At 40.1% G+C, this 21214-nt stretch overlaps 2 protein-coding genes across 2 annotated transcripts; both read right to left on the bottom strand.

The window, feature by feature from the left end:
• Positions 1-24: 24 nt before the first annotated feature.
• LOC100541666 (caspase-8-like) lies at positions 25-5874 on the bottom strand. The gene is made up of 8 exons (XM_003207495.5): positions 5402-5874; positions 4527-4632; positions 3309-3447; positions 3162-3218; positions 2891-2958; positions 2280-2415; positions 608-1109; positions 25-312 (listed from the first exon to the last, which is right to left on the bottom strand). Exons 1-8 carry the CDS (start codon positions 5704-5706, stop codon positions 177-179), a joined length of 1449 nt encoding a protein of 482 aa, XP_003207543.1. The 5' UTR covers positions 5707-5874; the 3' UTR covers positions 25-176.
• A 4998-nt stretch (positions 5875-10872) lies between these two features.
• LOC100541513 (caspase-8) lies at positions 10873-20384 on the bottom strand. The gene is made up of 9 exons (XM_010713453.4): positions 19642-20384; positions 18692-18726; positions 17395-17724; positions 17068-17173; positions 15903-16041; positions 14859-14935; positions 14037-14148; positions 12414-12903; positions 10873-11820 (listed from the first exon to the last, which is right to left on the bottom strand). The coding sequence occupies exons 3-9, from the start codon at positions 17703-17705 to the stop codon at positions 11661-11663; spliced, it is 1395 nt and encodes a 464-aa protein (XP_010711755.1). The 5' UTR covers positions 17706-17724; positions 18692-18726; positions 19642-20384; the 3' UTR covers positions 10873-11660.
• Positions 20385-21214: the final 830 nt, after the last annotated feature.

The raw sequence follows: 21214 nt of genomic DNA, 5'->3' as shown, positions 1-21214 counted from the left end.
CAAGTATACAAAACATCACCCAAATTAACTTTTACATTCATAAAGCATTTATTCCTTATCTGTTATCAATAAAAACATTCATATATTCTGCTAGGAGCAGACTGATGTTTTACTGAATTCTCAGCTGAGATAAGTGGTTCTCAGATTACTGCACTGCTCTCTGCCTCTGCTCCCATTTAGTTTACAGGAAATATGAGTTTTTTCCTCAGTGTGAAACTGGGCTGTGGCATTTGCTTTCCTGCATTCTGCTTGTCAATCTTGCTGCTCACCTCTTGATTCACTGCTGTCAGTATGGTGAGAATATCTTCTCCTCTGCAAAAAATACAAGCAGTTTTGTATTAGAGTATTTGTATGTACATCAGAAAACTTACTGTGTTCTTATATATCATCTTGACTTGTGCCACTGCTAATGGCTCCTCCTTTAAACCATCTTTAAAGCAGTTGGGTGAACTGCTTCAAACAATGTGTTGCTATTCTATATTGCTCTTTTCACTTTGAGTGATTGCTCCCAGTGCATGTTATCTACCTCTGCAATCAAATCAAACTTACGTCCTTCAGGAGGAATATAAAAGGTGTTGTGAAAAAGTATCTTAGGAAGTATAGTTACCGAGGACAGCTGTTCTCCAAGTGTTGGCACAGTGACTGTATATACCAGGTCCCCTGGCTTGGGCTTCTGTAGGAGACATAGTCTTGCAGGGTAGCCATGCCCAAGAGGAAGTCTGCCTCTGAGGGGATGCAGTCCAGCTGAAATCTTGCATCTGTTTCTAGAGAATGATCTTGCTCCCCGGAATCTGTTTCAACGGTTACACCCTTCTGATAAGCATCACCCTGGCAGGCCTGAACAAAGAAGACTTTTGGTTTTCCAGCAAGTGATTGGCAATTTTGCCCAGTGAAAGAAGTGGTCAGTTCCTGGATAGGTACTTCCTGCCCATCAACACCATATATGATGCCTTTTTTTCCATGAGAGAGAATACAGCAAACAAAACAGTCTTCGTTGTTGTGATCCATGCACCGATAGTTGTTCACTATCTTACGGATTTCCTCTGCAGTGCAGTCTCTGTATACTTCTACTGTAAAATGAAGGTTGCTAAAGACTTTTCTCAGAGCATCTGAAAAGTAAACCAAGGAGGAATTAAAGCAGTTTTCTAAAATTAGGACACTTCTTACAAACAAACTTTTTTTTTTTTAATCCTACTATCCAGGTATTTACAGTCTTTCTCTGAAAATAACGTAGTAGTCTGATCACTAGTCATATTTGTGTTACATTCCCTTATCTCTCACTAAAAGAATTCCTTGTGATCTTGCTGTTTAGTATTATCTGCAACCTAGCTGTTAGTTCTCACACAACTTTACAGCTAGTCTCTGCGTCTTGTAACACATGTCAAACAGAGCTACTCCTTTCCCCAAGAGTGGAGGGCATTAGCTATTTGTTAACAGTTGTTTCAACTCTAGATAGATGGGAGTGATTTCTCTTAGAATCATCTAGGTTGGAAAAGACCTTCAAGATCATAGAATCCAATTATCAACCAGACCTACCACATCCCATCACTAAATCCTGCACCTTAGGGCCATGCCCACACAGCTCTTAAATACCTCCAGGGGTACATACTCTACCGCCTCCCTCAATAGCCCATTCTGGTGTTTGACCACCCTCACCCTTATGAAATTCTTCCTAACATCTATCTAAACCTCCCCTAGGACAGCTTGATCATGCATTCAATAAAAACAAAGTTAGTATATTGATTAAAATATTACAAAATAAAAATACATACATTTACCTCCAAGTTTTCCTTTGATAATACATCCTTTGATAAAATATATATTTATATACATATACAAAACATTTCTGTCAATATATTTGGGTAGTACCTGCATCTCAAGAAGATAATCTGCACTCTGCTAATGGATTTTTCTCTCCTGGTCAATGTAGTGCAAATATACCCATTTCACAGACCCTAGGATCTCCAATGAGCTGTGCTGCTGCTCTGCAGGACAGCCTACTAAAATGAGGGCTCTTGAATAGCAATATAATAGTGCCTGAATTCCATAGCCCCGTCCACTCTTAAGCTAGAAGTGAAGTAAAATTCTGGTTCTCCAGCAAATCTGCTTCTGATTCTGTGTATTTTAGTAGTATGCAAGTCTACCACTACAAGAAACATAGCCTTGACATCGAAGCTTGAACTTCAGACTCCTAGTCCAGAACACAAAGTGGTTCCTGTTTTTATGTACCGTCCGCTCTCCCTGAATATATGAAAACTCATTTGTAATGTTCATTGTACCTGCATCCACATCTGTCCCATTCCGATTTTTCATCTTTCTGAGTTCTGGCACTGCTTCCCTGGCTTTTGCAAAATTGTGATTATTCAGGATCAGGCAAACTCCACGGGGTCGGCTGGTCATTTTATAAACTTCAAGCTGTTGGAAAGAAAGACTTCTTGTGACTGCTTCTCAGCCCTTGTAGTGGCACAGAGGGTAAAAAGCCAGCTAGCTTTCTCTCTGGGCAGCTCTCCCCATACAGCTCTGCTACCAGGACTTGGCCATGTGCTGCCTCACAGCAAGACAGAACCCACCTCTTGCAGCCTCCACCATCACACTCCGCCCACAAGGGGCGTTGCATTCATCCACTTCTCTGTGCCTGCTTTTCTGCCTACTGCCTGTCTCGGGGTATTAAAAGTTAGGGGTACCTTCTACCCTTAAAAACATTTTTTAAGCTTAATGCTTCTGCAGCTTCTGCCTGGTATGTAGTTTCAAAATAAAGGACATTAGTGCATCTTGTTTTTCTAGATAGTGCCTTTAACAGCTGTACTTGTAACAATTCACGTGTACTTCATAAAGGAATGCTCTCTTCTAAGACAAAATTGTGACATTTCTAAGACACAAACTGACTTACCTGTGAAGTCTGATCATAGTTGCCCAGAGAATTGGGTGCCACAGATGATGCCAGCCATATGGCACTGTCTGAATACACACACAAAACATATGTATAAGTAAACAATTAAAAGGGAGTTTAAAGTGCTGTGATCAGTTAGTAAGCAAAAGGATACTTGATCACTTCTCAGATAGGAACATGTTTAAAGGCAAGATGCAAGTAGTGTAGAGAGGCCAAAAGCTGGAAAAAAGCCAAAGATCTAAAAGTTCATTTTTGAAGAAGTTTCAGTTACCTTCAGGGGCTCCGGTGCTGCTTCCTTGCCCCTCTGTTACAAGCATCTCTCCTTCACCTGAAAAGCAATCATTATTAGTCCTTTAAGACACCTTACATATCACTTCAAGAATAAAAAGTATGGGAAAGAGGCCTTGTTTTGTTTTACCAAATGAGTTTAATCCACACTCTTCAATTTTCTTCAACAGGCTCTTGTCCACTTTTCCACAAATAGTCTTCAGGACAGTTAAGTTGTCTTCTCTCAAAATCCCCTTCTTCTCCATCTCAATGAAAACGTCGAGCATTGTCTGAGCAATCAGAAAGGTATTTTGCTCTTAGAGCAGATCCATGCTGCTACTGAGAAGGAAGCTGCAGCGTGTTTTGGGCACCCAAGCTGGCTTTAATGTACTGACAACACAAGTGACCCACTGTCAGTCTCACTGTCTCAGTTGATAACTCAAGCTGATTCAATTAAATGTAGGTTGACAAAAGCTAGAAGTACAATGACTAAAAATATCTTCCCAAAAGCTTATTTCCCTCCCACTGCTCAGAGATGCTGAGAGTTAATGGTGATCACACAGGAACAAATAATGTCATTTTTAATGACATTTATCCGACTTGCAGTGGCAACTTTGTGCACTTGACTGAAACACAAGCATCACTGTAGCAAAAATGGGAATAACCATGCAAATATAGTATAAAGAGTTCTCTGAAGAGAGAGCTCAAGGGACAGAAGCTTTTGCCAAAAAAGCAGAGCACAGTGGTCACCCATGGATATACTAGAACAGCCACCACTGAACAGGCACAGTTGATCCTCTAAGAAAAGAGGAAAGATTTTAAAAGAGATTTCATTTGGCAGAACAAAGTGCCTAGCAGTCAAAAGGGCAGGTTAACATAATGTAAAGAACAGCTGGATCTCTTGCAATTGATCTAAGTTAACTCCAAACTCTTGGGCCTTAGCTCTCTGCCTGGATCTGTTTGCAGTTTTCTTCTAGGTTTGGAAATAACCAGAACCAAAACATTACAGGAATAGCCCCAGTGGGTGAGTCTTCATTTGCTAATGACTTACTTAGCAAACAGAAGAAAACCAGCTGGAAAAGATGAATGAAAGTGCTCAGCCTTCTACTGAATAAAACCAGTCAACCTTACACATTTTGGGTGTGCAGGCATCATGCCTGGCCCAGAACTGAACCGTGCTTTCTGGGCTGAAGCAGTACATGTAACACTGGCACACAACAAGTCCTCTATGCACCATTCCAGGTCTTCCCTTTTCCTTATGGAACAATGACACTCATTCCCCCCAGAGCAACCTAAATATTGCTGTGTATTATAGCAATCATTTAAAAGAAAAGAAAACAAAAGAAAAACAAAACAAAATAATTCTTACAGTTTCAGGGCTTAGCTTGCATTTTGGTAATTCTTTTCCCAAAAGAAACTTGAAACACTTCATGTCATCTTTGGTGATGTTTTCTGACAGCTGAAAGAGCAGATACCTAGAAGGAACAGTGGAGGACAGTTTCATTATGTTCTCTAGCATTCTCCTTAGCACAGTTCAATGCTGTACCATTGAACCATCCCCTCAGCAGCCCCAACTGCCTTCCCAGGGCAGCTTTTTTTTTCTTTTTAATCTGAGGACATTAGTCCCAGAACAGACAGAAGTCAAACCATTTCCAGCTGCAACTAAAAATATCTGTTTTCCCAAAATCGGAATTGCACGGAAAGTTTCTGCACTGGGACATGAGGGCAAAGACAGTCACACCCAGTCACTGACTGAAGCCCACCACACCTAGGCAGGGAGGCCTTTGTAGTCTGCAAATTATCTCAGAATCATAGAATCACCAAGGTTGGAAAGGAGCTCTAAGATCATGTAGTCCAACTGTCCACCTACTGCCAATATTTCCCCACTAAACCATGTCCCTTAGTACTACATCCACAAGTTTCTTGAACACCTCCAGGCACAGTGACTCAACCACCTCCCTGGACAATCCATTACAGTGCCTCACAACTCTTTCAGAGAAAAAAGCTTGGTCTTCTCTCCTTTACTGGACAGAAATTTTCTCTACTGCTTATACCTGCTTTTCCTAGGAAAGATAGAGATGCTTGTGTTTTGCCAAACCTTACCTTGGTGTTCACTCATCAATAAAAATCTTGCACCTACCCACGCAAGAAGGATAACTGATCCCCAGAGAGCAAATCCGGCGTCAGGCTCTGCCAGACTTTCGCCTCCAGGACCCTGGTGAACCCACGCTGCCAGCCGCTCACCTGAATGGAGACACCCGTGCTCTGCCTGGGACCTGGAGCTCCCTCTCCATCTCCTCTCGGCTGGAGCCCAGGTGGGAAGCCAGAAGGTCTATCCGATTGATCCGGTAGAGCAGCTCCTTCAAGAAGAACAAGTCCCCCACCTCGATCATCCCTTTCTCTTGTAATGCTTGGAAGAAGGCCTTGGGCTCCTCAATATCTTCCCGCTTCCTTACAGTGACGTGCTCCAGGCTGAGAAACTTCAGAGCTGCCAGCTCAGTCCTGTCCAGCGCCTCGCTGATCACGAAGAGCAGCTGGGAGAACTCCATCTCCCCGCAGCAGCTCCAGCCCTGGGCCGGGACGGGCGCCACTTCCTCGTGCACCCGCGCTTCTGCGCTTCCGCCCGCCTCCAGGCTGGCGGGGCAGCGCCCAGGCTCCTGGGAGCTGTAGTTCCGTCTGGATTCCTGACTTGAAACCGCACAGTTCAACTCAGAGACTGCTTGTCTGCCAGAGGGGGAGCTTTCTGACGCAGCTGAGGCTGTCTCCGTTCACAATTACGGAGCTCTATTTAAAAAAAATATAGAAAGAGGCTGGAGAAGTCGAAAATCCCTGCTGTGCGCTTGGCACGACCTGGGGGAGAGCACAGGGGCCGGTCAGAGCTCACCAGCACCCACCTCCCCTACGCCTATCTCCACAGGCGTCACTGCTGTCCAAATGCTGAGCTCCTTCCTTCAGCCTGAGCGGCACTGTACTTCATATTTCCTTTTCTTCTCTTACCATGAAATACCAATACATCTCTCTTTACTGTTAAAAAAAAAAAAAAAGAAAGAAAGAAAGAAAGAAAGCCCAATAGCATATCAGTGCTCTTTTTCCAGCGGAAAGATTTCTCATATCACTTCAAACACGCATACTACTGCCAGGAAGAAGTGAATTTTACATGGCTGGTTCTGTAATACATGCACCATTTTACATTAACACTGCTCCCTGCTTTTCTGAATTCTTCCCTTTCTGCTTCATAAAATTCATACAACCACTCAGCAAAACCAGTAAGTGGAAACGTGTGGGAAGTGGAAGGAATAGCTTTGCCTCTGTGCTGAAGTATTTCAGAAGAAACATACACAGAGACATGTGAAAAATCAATTGCCAGAGCGGCACTTCAGTGGTTAAGCATAGTAAATAAGGGGACTTCAGAGTTCTCCAATAAGAGTTTGAGCTCAAATCACACCACTATCTTCACATGCGTCCCAAAGATATTTCCGGCATGAAAAGGAGTCTTGAGAAAACTGAACTTATTTGAGCAGGTCAGGAGTTCTCCCTCTGGCTGGGCATTTGCTGCAGTCACACCTCCACATCTAAGGGCACTAACAATTCATTGCTATTTTAATACAAGTGAAAAAAATCTCAGAACAACTTTTCCTTCTCGCAAGCCAGCCCCAGACTGCTGACAGGAGGCACAGCACACTCAGTCGAGGTATTCAACCCCTAATAATTGTTCCCTAATAACAGACACAAGCCACTGAACCAAGTCCCTTCCCAGTCCTTGGGATTTGCTTTCAGCAGCAGGAGCAAGCCCACAGGAAGCAACACATTGGGGTGAGAACTTGGAATGGTGCATCACCTCTGTTATAAATTCTAACACAGAGATGGTATTTTATAGCAACAGGAGGAAGGATAGAGGTTTTTTACTGGTTGGAGTTTCATGGTTCTGAAACTGAACATTAACAGCACAGCAGGAGAGCTGCGCTCAGCACTGATTTTAAAACAGAACCTCTTCCTACCAGTACTCTCTTTCCAAAAACAAAACAAAACAAAACAAAAACAAAAAAACTAATCTGTGAACGTGCTCCCCCCACCAGCAACCTCATCCTTTGGCCTGGCTGTTACACCCAAGGCTGTGTTCAGGGCTGATAACACAGTTCTACCACATACTATGACTGTGCAAATCATCTTACCCTATAAATAGTGAAAGCCCCAGAGCTCCTTGAGCTCTAATCCTCATAACAAGGCTGCACATGCCCTCTCAGTTCCTCCTAAATACCCTGAGTCTTGAGCAACTGTAGTCACAGGATCAATTATGTGGAGTAATTACTGGAAGTCTCTTACTGGGATATTCCCCTCTCAAAAGAAGAAAAGCATTGTAGACACCTCCAGGATCAAATGCAGTAAATATGCATGGAGTGTATTCCATGACAGTTCCCTAAGCACAGGGATGGGAACTTGATGGTACTATGGAGCAGATAACTGCATAGCAGTCAAACTGAGTTAGCAGTTTTTCAGTTTTCTGTTGCACCAATTGCAACAAAGATAAGTAATATTAATCACTCAAACTCCACCTGAAAGTAAGAAAATAGTATAAAAAAAAAAAAAAGGAGGAGGAACTTTTGGGAAAGATACTATCACAGACAAGTCGGGAGGACACTGCTGACTTCTGGAACCAGTCAGTAGGCTGAGCCTCTCTTCCCACCCCTACAGGGACATCTATTGGGTGAGATATGCATACTCAGTTACACCATGTGCTTTCCTGGGAAACACAAATCTCTATGGAGGTATTCTGTAGTTCAGAGCTGTGTTTTTCACATTATTGGTATTCAAAAGAATCTGCCAAATTGGGTATTTACCCTTTAACGCAGCAATTAACCAGAAATATTTACATTATTATCCTAGAAGTCACCAATGTTCAAAGCCCTAAGCAAGATATTTGATTACTGCCTGCATATAGACTGGGGGTCAAAGGTGGAAGTAATGTGAATGCAGTGAGCCTTTTTTAAAAAAACAAAACAACAACAACAACAAAAACACAAAAAAACAGCATATGAGTTAACATCCCCTCAAGTCCTGTTAAAACAAACTCCTAGTAAATAGACTGCAGGAACTACGGATTTTTTTTTTTTATTTTTATTTTTATTTTTATTTTTATTTTTTATTTATTTATTTATTTTTTTTTTTTGCACTGACATGTCTGGACAAAACGGCCTAAACACAAAGTGACTACAGGAGCACCTGATATAAAATAGCCAGGCCAAGCTCTGAAGATATGTGCAGAATAACTTTGTATCTAGCTAGGAATGTATTACAGTTGAGAACTGCAGAAGCCAGTCACATAATGTGACTGGGGAGTTTCCGCAATTGTCAAACAAAGAACAAAAACAGCAGTAAGCAAAGGCACAGCTTCAGAAAGGAAACACAAATGAGTATTTGGGAATTCCCAAAGATCTCAACTATTTTTTAGTACAGTGCACAGAAACCATTGTAAACTAAACAACCTCTTTATCAGAAAAGGGTAGATCTGAATAATTCCAGAGAACATGTGCCTGTGTAAGTTAGGGGTCAAAATAAAAAGAATGGCCAAAGACTTAACATTGAAAATTTCCTGAGAACATTCTAGCTCTGGACTCCCTGCTGCACAACTGGATCTTCTAAAGGATGTGGAGTTTGTTTCCACTTCCCATGAGTTTCCAGGATTTCCTGTGCAAGATGTAAATGACAGACATAGCCAACAATTAAATATAAATAAGTAATTAAATAAAAAATCTCCTGTAGTCAAACTTTTCAGCACTCTAAAAACTTTGAAAAAAGTGAACCCTTACAGAGTTAGTGGATACTTACAGCAGCCTGTGCAATAAGAGAAAGCAACAGCAAGCAGGCAGGCTCCTAATACGTGCCAAAAACCCACTCTGGCAGCAGCAGATCACCAGTTGCCCTAAAGACGAGAGAATGATAAACTTCCCAGGGAAGACTGGCATCAACATCCCTCTGGGACACTGACTTTAAACTGACGTTCAACTGAACAAATAAGAAGATGAAAATCAGAGGCAGACATTCGTCCCTCTGAATGAACACTGTTTCCGCCTAAGCAGATAATGGCCCTCCCTCACTCTTCTCAGCATTTTCTTCCTCAAACAGCCTTACTTTGATTGCCTGCTTTCTAGCTTATCTCTGAAGGACCTAACTCAGCCTTGCCTTCCTGCCAAGCTTGTGATTCACTTCCTGCTAGTAATGCTTCCATTGGCTGAAAACATAACAGACTTAAGTGCCAGCACTGCTTCAGTGCAAAGTTCTGCCTCCCAGACATGAGTTGAAGAAAAGGGAAGGCAGGCTGAATAACCATAACTGACTAACTATAGCCTTCTGAACAGAGAGGCAATTGCCCCTCCCCCTTTCCCGGAGTTGTGCTAGAGAAGAAACAGTCAGGTAATTGTACAGCCTTCAAGTTTCCTTCATACCTCTCAGCTCTAGTAGAGGGCAACAAATATGGTTGGAAACATCGTAGCCACTCTGCCATGGGGCTGTGCATATTTATTTTGCTCAGAACCACAAAAAAATCAAAGTGCATTTTCTCCTTCATTGAGTCACATATCAACTCATAGTATGACTTCTTCCTGAAATTACTTGTAAGTAACAAGAGCTTCTCCAAAAGTCACGCCTCCTATTTTATGATATTATGTTTATTATTACTATATAAAAAAACCAAGTAACACCAAACAAGTAAATTTGATATCAGACTTTAAATTCTCCTCATGTGGAGTATATAAAAGAACCTAGTCTGAGAGGACAGAACTCTGACACAGAGACATAGAAAGAAACAGAAATGCTGCAGATTCACCACTTCACTAATACCAGTAATATTTTCTCTTAATTCTACATGAGCAGCTGCCACCTTCTAGCAAGCTTCTCCCAGAGGAAGCCGCAATTTCATTTAAACTATATTTCCATTAAAAAAAAAAATATACAAGAATTAATTTCTACATTTAGAGCAAGGTCTCACTTATGAAAATGCTATAGAAATGTGAATTGTCATGTTTCTTCAACAGTTAACCAAACATCAGCTATAGAAATGCATCATAACCTGTAACACCTGCTAACATCTGCCACAAAAAGCATTCTCATTTATATAATGCTTGTAATATCTATTTATTATTTATGAAACCTGTATGAACAGAGCTGTGATTCTAAGAACAGACATCCTCTCTTTTACTTGGAAAGCGAAAATGGTAAGCAGAGCAACTGTCAACAACTGTGAAGAATTAGGAGTAAAAGGCCTCACTTCAGGAAGACAAACAGGGCTGATTAAAGAACCCCTGCATTACAGCTGGACACAGATCTAAAAAAAAAAAATCCAAATAAAAAAAAAAGCAGAAGTTATAAAGTGTTTCACACTGATCCTTTATCTTGCTACAAAGCTTATAAGGGACGTAGACATTAGAATTTCAGATGGCTCCCAGATACTACATACATATTGCTGAAAATACAAGGTAAGAGCAGCTTCACTGGCATCAGCTCCCGTTATCAAGAATGTCCCAAATTTTAAGTTTTTTCTTTCTTCCATCTCTCCATCTGCTAATGAAAGAATATCGATGTGCCACTTCTCCCTCACAGTGTCTGCCATAGAATACTTCAGTGAAAGCAAAAATAACTTCTTTAGCTGAAGCAAAGAAGGTTCGTTGTGCTGACTGTCCTTCAGTCAACTCCTCAGAGGAAAACACCACAAACAAAGGTGATGTGACAACCAACAGTGTTTATTACAGCAGAGATTAGGAGCTTGTAGATGCTACAGCCAGGAGGTGACAGCGTCTCAGAATTGTGTCTCATGGAATGGAACCTTACTTCCAGTGGTCAACAGCCTTTCAAAAGATAATGCTTCCCAAGCATTCTGAGAAAGAGCACAATTGGAACTTATTATTAAAAATCCTAACCAGCAATGCTGCCCAATCATGCAAATTAATAACATAAAGCAAACAAACTAACAAAAAAAAAAAGTGAAGGAAAAGAACCGAAATGATATAACAATCATTTTTCTTTTATCCTTCTGCACAGAGACTTATTTTCTGTGAAAAACTACACAGCTTCCAGAGATACCCCGTCACTCACTTCTGTGTAAATCAGTACACAAGTTCCCTGGGAAGGGATCTGGTGCTCTAAATCTTCCTTTTCTTTTCTTCAGATTTCAAGGACTTACTCTCCCAACAGATAGAAATGATAGAAATGGCATAGAACACACAAAAATCATCCTGCTTGGAGGTGCTTCCTCACTTAAGACCAGGGCTGAACAGATTTCATTGCTTCTGCATGACATGAAAGCAACTCTTTTCTCCTCCATTGCCTTAGACAACCTAACAATTTAAGTTTGAGCAGACTCATTACACATGACATTCGAAAAATTTAGGTCAGATGGCTCCTTGCAGGACAACAACGAACTACACAGACCCAGACAATTTCTCTTGCAAGTTCTCTTAAATTCCCTGTGGAAGTCCATTCCAGAAGCAATTCCTAATCAAGGACATTCTTATTTTTCCTGCTTTTCAATTGACTGGCATTGTGGAATTTGGAAAATAAGTTGTTTCCGTAGGGTTGATGTTATCTTTGGCATCTGTTTCCACCCATTTAATACTCTTCTTCCCACTTCCTTGTTCACTTCTGTCAGAATGGTCATGAGATCCTTGTGACTTGAACAAAAATTAAGAAAAGTTACATTAAAATATAATGTATTTTATGTATAAAAGTATGTGCTGCTTGGCCAGAAACTGATCTGTATTTGCTCCAATAAAGTGAGATCTCGGAAAGTTATTATCTTTCCTTTACCTAGCCTGCAACTAAAATTGCACATTCCATTTTGTAACCAAAGAATTTAGTATGCTTTGGGGAATAAAAGCAACCTCCACGTAGGATCACCTTACAAACTAACACAGCTTTCTACTTCAGTTGCGTTCACAATAGCACAGTAAAATGAAACAGAACCAATCTACGCATTCACCAAGCTGCCCTCTGAACATCATAAGAAGGTAGTGTCTGGAGGAAAAATTCCATCTTCTAAATTAAGTTTATGAGGCAGGCAATGATGAGAATTATGAGTAAAGAATACTGATTTTCTGCCTGTGTACTAGCCCAACAAATTTGCCTCTCATCCAGTGTCACTGGAAGAAAAATTATTTATCAGTCAATAAAATATTAAGAACGTGGGCACATAAACACACCTGCCTATATGTAATGTTTCAGCATTACAACCCCAAATCTGTACCTGGGTTAAAAATAGACTTACAGTGGGCAAAGTAGCTCCATCTTTTCACAGAGGCACTGAATGTAAACACTGCCCATCTCTATAGAACGGTAGCACTCAAAATCTTCCACAGTAGCCATGCCAACCAGAACATCAGACTGGTCAGGAATAGAAGGCAGAGGGATAGCATCCATCTCAAGATGACCAGAAGAGTCTTCCTTTACTGTAACAGCTGGATGACCTACACAGCCTTGGCACGCCTGTATGAAAAATAGCTTGGGCTTGCCAGCAAGAGAAGGACAATTAGATCCACTGAAGCAGGAGAGTAAATCTTTAATATTTACATGTTCACGATCAGTGCCTTTTATTTTGTCCTTCTCACCATGTGAAAGAATGAAGCAAACAAAACAGTCCATGTTGCTATGATCTTTTTTGCTGTATTCTTTAACTTTTGCAAAGATTTGCTTTGCTTCTAGATCCATGTACTCAGTTGTGTCAAACTGAAGCCATTTAAATACTCTCTTCAGAGCTTCTGGGAAAAAAAAAGTCAGAAGGTACTTATTAAACATAAACATCAGGCTATCTGCAGCAGAACAGGTATTAACAAAAGTGTTTAGATCCCACTGATAAGTTCACCTGACTGTCCCTTAGCCTCCAAGTCTAATTAGAGAATGACCTAATTTTCTTTTTTTAAAGTAAAACAAAAACAAAAACAACCTAGGCAATCAGGCTGAACACTACTATTTAAAACAAATGCAAGTTTCAGACTGCCCTAAAATTAATCTGTACAACTTAGTGAAGCATACTTTTTTTTGAAGAAGGCTTTCACTATTTGCACAGCCATCTCAGATGCTTAACAGAACAACCCTTGGCTAGTTAAAGAAGAAGTAACTCCTTACAATAACAAACTACCATTCTTAAATGAATTTGATCCCTCATTCTGTGAGAATGATTAATGCAGCAAGAAGGAAGACAGGGTAACCTGCTAATGTGCTAGCAAGGACAGAGTGCTAGGTAGACTTCCCAGCAAATGTTGACTTGAGTGTTGTGCAGGGAGAGATCAAATAGCTGGGAAGAAAGAAGCACATAGACAGACAGGGTGGAGTTAAAACATCATTGGTGTGCTTTCAAGAAACTGATTTTAGTTTATTAAGTTAAAGAAGTGATTCCTGCAAGAAAACAAGCATTAAGGAAAGTTATAAAACAGGAAAATAACTGCATTTATTTGAGCGTTATTGCAAATGGGTGTCCATACTGACTAAATTGGAATGCTTTCTCAGCTTGCAGCATGGCCAAGCTGTATCTTCTAGTGCAAACAAACACTGAACGATTTTAAGGACCTCAACAATGCTACTCTATGATAAGGTAAAAATTAAAAGCAGTCAGAAAGTGGAAGAGTGGATTACTAACATCTCCTTCACTTTTTGTTATGTATGACAAATTAAGATGATGCATTTTACTGACAACATGAACACCTTCCTTCTTAAAGTCATCAGCCAAACTGTTGGAAATGGTGTATTTCAAAATTCTACAGTGATTGTCACTGCAGTTAATTTGGAGGCAAAGGAGCTCAGTGGAAGCAATCATTTTTCACAGTAAAAATAGCTCTTTCAGAGGGTAACACAAAAGAATAAACTAGTCATTGGATAAAAAAAAAGTACACACTTCCATCTTCCACTGTTCCTTCTCTGGTTTCATCTGGATTTTTAAAACGGTAGTTGTTCAGAATCACACAGTAACCATGGGGGTTATTTTCCATCTTATATGATTCCACACACTGTAGAACAAAGAAACCATGTAAGAAAGCAGTGCCAATCACCCTCCCCCCCCCAAAAAAAAATGCTATGTACAGATTGGTGCTCCTCCATGTCCAAACACACACACACACACACACAACACACACACACACACACACACACACACAAACACAGAAGTCGTCTTGAGGGCAAAGCTACAAGAAAAATAGCTTAAGAAGAAGTTAGCCCCAGGTACAGGTGAGAGGAAGTTGCTTGCTCTTCTGGAAACCCTCCTCCTCTCTCTCTTTGGTTAGGATATGACTTTGGAATGGAAGGAAGTGAGTATCCATTAACTAAAATCAGCACACATGGAGGAAAAGTTCCTGCAGTATACCATTCACTCTAAGAGTTCTGGCTTTCTAGCAAGATAACAGATGCTTCTGGTCCCCTTCCCACCTGTCCAGGATATTCCTGGACAGGACTTTACTGTCCTAGTCTCTTTAACATTGCTTTTCTTCTCATGACAAATAGGAAAATGATCTTTATTGTCTGTAAAGTTGCTGACAGCTAGGTCCTCACTAATGGACAAGGCTTGGGTCTTGTTTTGAAAACAGGAACTCTTCCACGGCCCACCAGAAATACCAGAAGCCCTCTCTTTTAGCTCTTCCACTCACTTAGCCTTAAAAATTTATTCCCCCTGCTCCCAAGAGTTAGATGAATACTTCAAAGGAAATCTAGAGGCATTTCTCACCCCACCCTCTGCTCCTTGTCCTGGTGGATGCGTAGACACACAGACTGGAAAGCTCAGATTTTCGTTAGAATCATTTTCTAAGAAGGAGATAAATAGAATGTTTTAGGATAAATATTCCACTTTGCATATTTCAACATCAAACAAACAAAAACCAACACAAAGAGATGAAAGGATGAAGCTGTGCAGAGTTTGGAACAAATTATACAGCTGTGTTAAGACTGTACAGCCCTAATCAGATATTCTTAGTATTATAGTTATTAAGCAGAAGTGAACTGTGCACGTACAGCAATCTGAGTCAGGAGATGGCATGCACAGCATTCTCACAATAACTGTACCCTTGATCAATTTATTTGTTCTTTTATTGGCAGCAAGGTCCAAATAATAGCAGCGTGAATGTGATAGTCACCCCAGGAAAGCCATTCACTAGCATCTCCACTATGGGATACATAAGTAAAAGAATAAACCCATTTTTATAATGATACACTGCAGCCAACTCATTTACTTCTGAAGTTATTGTCCCTTCTTTAGGGGACTTTATTTTGGTAGAAATACCAGGCAAGCAGAACACTAGCATAATGGAAGATCTCCTCAAAGCAAGAAAACACTGCTTTAAGTACAGCTGCCAGGAATAAGTGAATAAATCATCACCCAGGATTCTACACAAGGAAATAAATGACAGTACTTGTTTTAAATTGAGTTTAATTGTCAGGATCTACCAACATTCTCCTTTCCTGCTTATCAAGGGGGAAAAACCATACGAATAATACTAAAAAGCTATTCTCCTGACAAGGGGCTTGTTTGTCCTGACCTTCCTTAGCCCAAGACAGAACAGAACATGTTTCAGGGAGAGGTACAAGAAAATATAATGCAGTAGTGAAATAGAGAACATTAGAAACCATGAGTAACAAAAGCTGTTCTGCTCATCTTAATATAATTTAAGAGGTCTCTCTTATCCCTAGATTCCTAATATCCCGAAGATAAAGCTATGAAAGTCATACACACAAAAAAAAGTTATCCCCCTAAACAACTGATTAGTTGATTTACCTTTTGTTTTTTCTTCATAGTTATCAATTTTGATCTTTAGGTCAGCTCTAAATACCTTTAATATACTCTTCAACATTGTTAGGTCATCTTCCTTAATTATCCCATTTCTTTCCATTTCCACTAATATCTTCAACATTGACTGGTAAAGAAAAAAAATAGGACAGCAAACAAAAAGCATAACCCAAAATCATATAGTGACTCTCAATAACTGCGTTATCAGACACTTCTGGAGAAATCAACATCCTCAGTTCCCAAAGACCAATCAACTTGAAGATCAATTTATTTTTCCTCCAAACTTTATTAAAACAAAAGTCAGGATGCAATGTGAATGAAGAAACAAATCATTAAGATAAAGACCATATTTGTAGAAATTGCCTATGGCTAGGTTATCCTGCTTTGCTTCAGCAGTGTAAAACACTTAAGCAGATAATAACACAGCATCTTCTTGTGCTTCTGCATTCAGATGAACTACTGTAAGCCATTTAGCTGCATGACTCTACATTTTCTAACACAGGGAATATCTTCAGTGATGACTTTATTATTTAAAATGGATTTGTCCATCAAGTTGGAGGTAAATCTGCTAATTTTGCTATAGTTGCTACAACACAAATAGGACTTTTAAGGTAGTTTCTTTGTAATGCCAAATACTTTCAAAGCACTATACATTATTTACAAAACAGGTATTAGACTAGCTCACCAAGCCTCTTAATACGATTGTGAGGGAATTATCAGAGTTGTTACCTCAGATTACAAAGAAGAAGAAAACGTACTCAGTAACACACAAAAATTTGTGGTGGAACTCACTTGAGAACTCATTTTATGATGTCCAAAACATTGCCTTTTTTTTCCAGCAAGCATCACTTTTATTAGATACATCACACGCACAAATGCCTTACAAAGAGTCAAGCAAAGATGAAAGGCAGAGCATGACATATATTGCAAGAATAAAAGATGAAGAGGCATGTAATGGAGACAAAATGAGAACAGGAGAGTAAAAAGCAGTGAGAAAAAAGGGTCTGTGCTGTCACAGAGCAGCTGTTGGCTACCATCACAAATCTTTGAAGAACAGAATTTTCATGAGCGCACTAGTCTCTCCCTACTTCTGTTCTAAAATAGGCAGACTGAGCTAGTTTTGCAAGAAACTTATCAAGATCATTTTGCTTACAGCATTATCCCGTAGCTTGTTCTTTGGCAATTTTTCTTGCAGCAGGAATTTTACACTCCTGACATCATCTGGAGTTAAGTTCTCAGCAATTCCGTATAGCAGTTGTCTGGCATTAAAGGACAGAGAAAGACTGATTAAGAAAGTTATGAGAAATAAATGTGGCAAAATGTAAAACACGATCTCCAAATTCACAGCATCGAGTGGTCATGCTGTAATAAATAGAATTATGCTGAACTATTCATAAGATAACACTGTAGACAGAAAACAAGAAAGACAACAGAACTGTTGTATGTTTTGCTTGCAGAAGTATACTACTTTCGTGCCTACCTATAGGCTGACACCTTTGCCTTCCCTGGGACCTGGAGCTCCCTCTCCATCTCCTCTCGGCTGGAGCCCAGGTGGGAAGCCAGAAGGTCTATCCGATTGATCCGGTAGAGCAGCTCCTTCAAGAAGAACAGGTCCCCCACCTCGATCATCCCTTTCTCCTTCAGCACTTCAAAGAAAGCTTTGGGCTCCTCAGTATCTTCCTGCTTCCTCACAGGGACATGCTCCAAGCTGAGAAACTTTAGAGCTGCCAATTCTTCTGTGGCCAAAGCCTCAGAAATGTCAAAAAGGAGTTTCCGGAAGTCTGAACTCATTTCACATTAAGATTTTGACCTAAACACAGACAGAATTTGATTCGGTTTGTCAGTAACGGTACTGCAACTACATGATTATAAAAGGTATCATGCCATACAGAATAGTCTGAAATAAATATATGTAATAAAACATACTTCAGTAGAGGCTGTCCTGCAAACATAGCTTTGATACTTACTTAGCCCTTTTGGTTCTCTGAACTTAAGTAAGAACATCAAAAAACGCACATAAATAAAAATGACAAAGTCACAGACCCTTCTCACTTCCTATGGTGTATTTCAATAACAGGATGTACTGACATGTAAGACATACTATCCTGGCAAGTCAGTGTTTTTCCTTTTGTTATTTCTTATGATTCCATTTGGGAGCAGGAGTCACTCAAAATCTGAAATATAGACTACACAGTAAACAAGACTAACAGATTTTGCACTATGACAAAGATAAAGGTTTGACATCCTAACAAAGGTAAGGGTCCATATGAGCATGTTTCTAAGCTATTTAGCTGCTTCAGTATACTGCTTCTGACCTTGATCAGTGTAAACAAAGTACCTCGTTCTGTTTTGGTTCATCTGCAGAAAGTAAAATTCAATCCCCATTTCTCAGTAATATTCAGATCAAATACAGATCATGTCAACCTCTTCAAAAAGGAGAATTCTTGTCAAAGCAGTTCTGTTTCACTGATCACCAAATATCATCCACCTCCTCCATCACTTAACACCTTCCATTCCATCAGCTTCACCAATATTAAATTTGCCTTGCGCATCCAGCCTTTGAGCACAATAAAAAGTCGGAAAACAAGTTTCAAACCTACAACATTACTGCAACTAGAACAGACGTGCCATCTACATGCTGTATTTAAGCTTGTCTGTAAACACAGGAGCACACTAAAACAATATTTAACTGCACCTGTCTTTTACTTCATTAAAATAAAAACTGATACAACAAACTATTTCTTCTATACCATAAATAGCCACTTTAACACACTTACTTGGGAAGGCAGGCTGGGAGACTGCTGAAACAACCCTGAAAAGTGAAAGTATTGTCTTAGAAGTTTCAGGAAAAGTACTGGATGTACTATGGCCTGTGTTGTCATGTGACTTACAAAATGAAAGTTGTATTGAAGCTGTGATAATAATTTTGCAGCAATTTCCTTCTCCACTTATCACTCTTCTGGATTCAGGAAATTGTTACAAAACTGGTTGTGATAAAAATTAGTAAACCTACAAAAGTAACCAAAGCTTTTGAGAGTACACGCTGAATAGCATAGCAAGGACTTGCTAGCATATGTACTGCTCATTAAATGGTGATTAACTATGAATCCTAATTAAAAGGCAGCGGTAAAGATGTGCATTAACTATGAATCTTAATTAAAAGATAGTGGTAAAGATGTGCATTAATTTACATCTTCCCATTTAAAAATATCTCAGTTCCATCATCCTGTTGTGTCACCAGATCTTCCACATCCTACCTCCATTCTCTGAAGTCTCACTTGAACTCACCTAGCCTACTTTTAACAAGCATATTTATGGAAGATTATTTCCTAAAATGAAATATCAGCACCATATTCAGTAGCAGTATTTAGTGCATACAGAAAACTGAAAGGCTAAACATCTCTCTGAAATTATTTCACATTTCTCCATTTGCAAAAGAATTTAAACAGTATTTAAGTTTTGGCATTTACATCTTTTTTCATGCATAGAACTGCCCTTAGTGAAGAAGTTCCAAGAATGGCCTGTTGGTCACTGGTATACTCCATGCGTTGGGAAACATATGAACAACAATCAGTGCAGCTACCAACCCCTCCATCTACATCTGAAGCTCAGAGTCAGTATTATGAAAATAGACAGAAGAACAGAAATATGTTTGAATTTCACAATGCAAGCTACCTTTCATTGATTTCAACCCACCTACCTTTATGAACTCAAAATTATAACATACCCTTCAATAGAACGAGGCCTACAAACTTCTTCCAAAGGTCATACTCTTGTAAGAACTCAGAAAATTTGTCTGACCTTCAATTGCACGAGTCTTCCTTTTATCCAAAGCTTAGAAATGACACTGAGGAACAGAACAAGCACTCTCTGATTTTCAGGTCCAAAACAGTTGTCCCATGCCTCACTGTCTCTTTTCCTTCATCAGTAGCTTTGTGTCTTAAATGAATCAAGATTCCAGTTGCAGATTTAAAGAGGTAAAATACCGTGATTAGTGAAGTATGAAAAATATTTGCAGACAAGTCCAATCCTAAGACAGTTCTTTCCAGACAGAGACTTCTCCCATCATGCAGTTGTTCCAGGGAGCACCGCTTCTGGTACTGTTCTTCCTGTTTTTATGATTTCACTTCTTATTTCTCTTTCATCTTTCCCCAAAATATTCCTGCTCTTTTGTTAACCTGTAGTCACTTCAATTTCCTTCAGCTTTTCTGCAGCCCTGTTTGGTCCCTCTGGCTTCACCAAGAACAATCTCGATGATCCAATTAATTCCGTGTAGAGCAGCCCACCAAAAATTCAGCTCTCCCAGAAAGGCTGGTTTCAAGGAAGTGAAAAATGCTGAGGGAACTGACAACTCAGCATAGTGACTGGCCTCTACTGGCAAAAGCCAGGATAAACCATTCCTACGCAAAAAACTGCCAGTATGGAAGGACTTGTCAATTATACAAACTCCACTTTAAAGATCTTCTGAATAAATTATATGCAATTATAAATAAATTATAACAAATCTTCCATATGCCCAATCTAAATCTCCCCCTTTTTAGCTTGAAACTGTTTCCCCTTGTCCTATTGCAACAAGCCTGCTAAAGTCTCTCCCCTTCCTTCTTATAGCCCTCTTTAGATACCAAAAGGCTGCTGTAAGGTCTTCCCGGAGTCTTCTCTTCTCCAGGCTGAACAGCCCCAGCTCTCAGTCTTTCCTCATAGGAGAAGTGCTCCATTCCTTGGATCATTTTGGTGGCCCTCCACTGGACACGCTCTAATAGGCCCGCATCTCATCTCTCTTGTACTGAAGACTCCACACCTGGATGCAGTATTCCAGGTGAGATCTCACCAGTACAGAGCAGAGAGACAGGATCACCTCCCTCAACCTGCTGACCACATTTCTTTGGATACAACCCAGGATACGGTTGGCTTTCTGGGCTGCAAGGGCAGACTGCTGTCTCACATCCAGCTTACCAACCACCAATACCCCACATCCTTTTTGGCAGGGCTGCATCCTACCCTTTCATCCCCCAGCTTGCATTGATAGTGGGGTTTGTCCACTAACACAGTTATACCATGAATGTCTTTAAGGTCTCTTCTGCAGCATCTGATGCACAGGCTCAGGTGAGAACAACTCAAATAGTTTATTACAAGTTTTCACATCACTCGCGTACCTCCAGAAGTTTCCTTTTTCTAGCTTTCCCATCCACCTTTACAGGTCAACAGAGCATTCTACAAACACTCTTCAACTGCTCATGCACGTGCTTATCCAATCAGAGCTGTGAGACATTCTTCTAGGTGTCCTTGATTCTCATGCTGTT

The sequence above is a fragment of the Meleagris gallopavo genome, chromosome 7 (genome assembly GCF_905368555.1).
Source record: "Meleagris gallopavo chromosome 7, MGAL_WU_HG_1.1, whole genome shotgun sequence".
NCBI classification, from domain to species: domain Eukaryota; kingdom Metazoa; phylum Chordata; class Aves; order Galliformes; family Phasianidae; genus Meleagris; species Meleagris gallopavo.
This window is presented reverse-complemented; position numbering and strand designations above follow the sequence as displayed.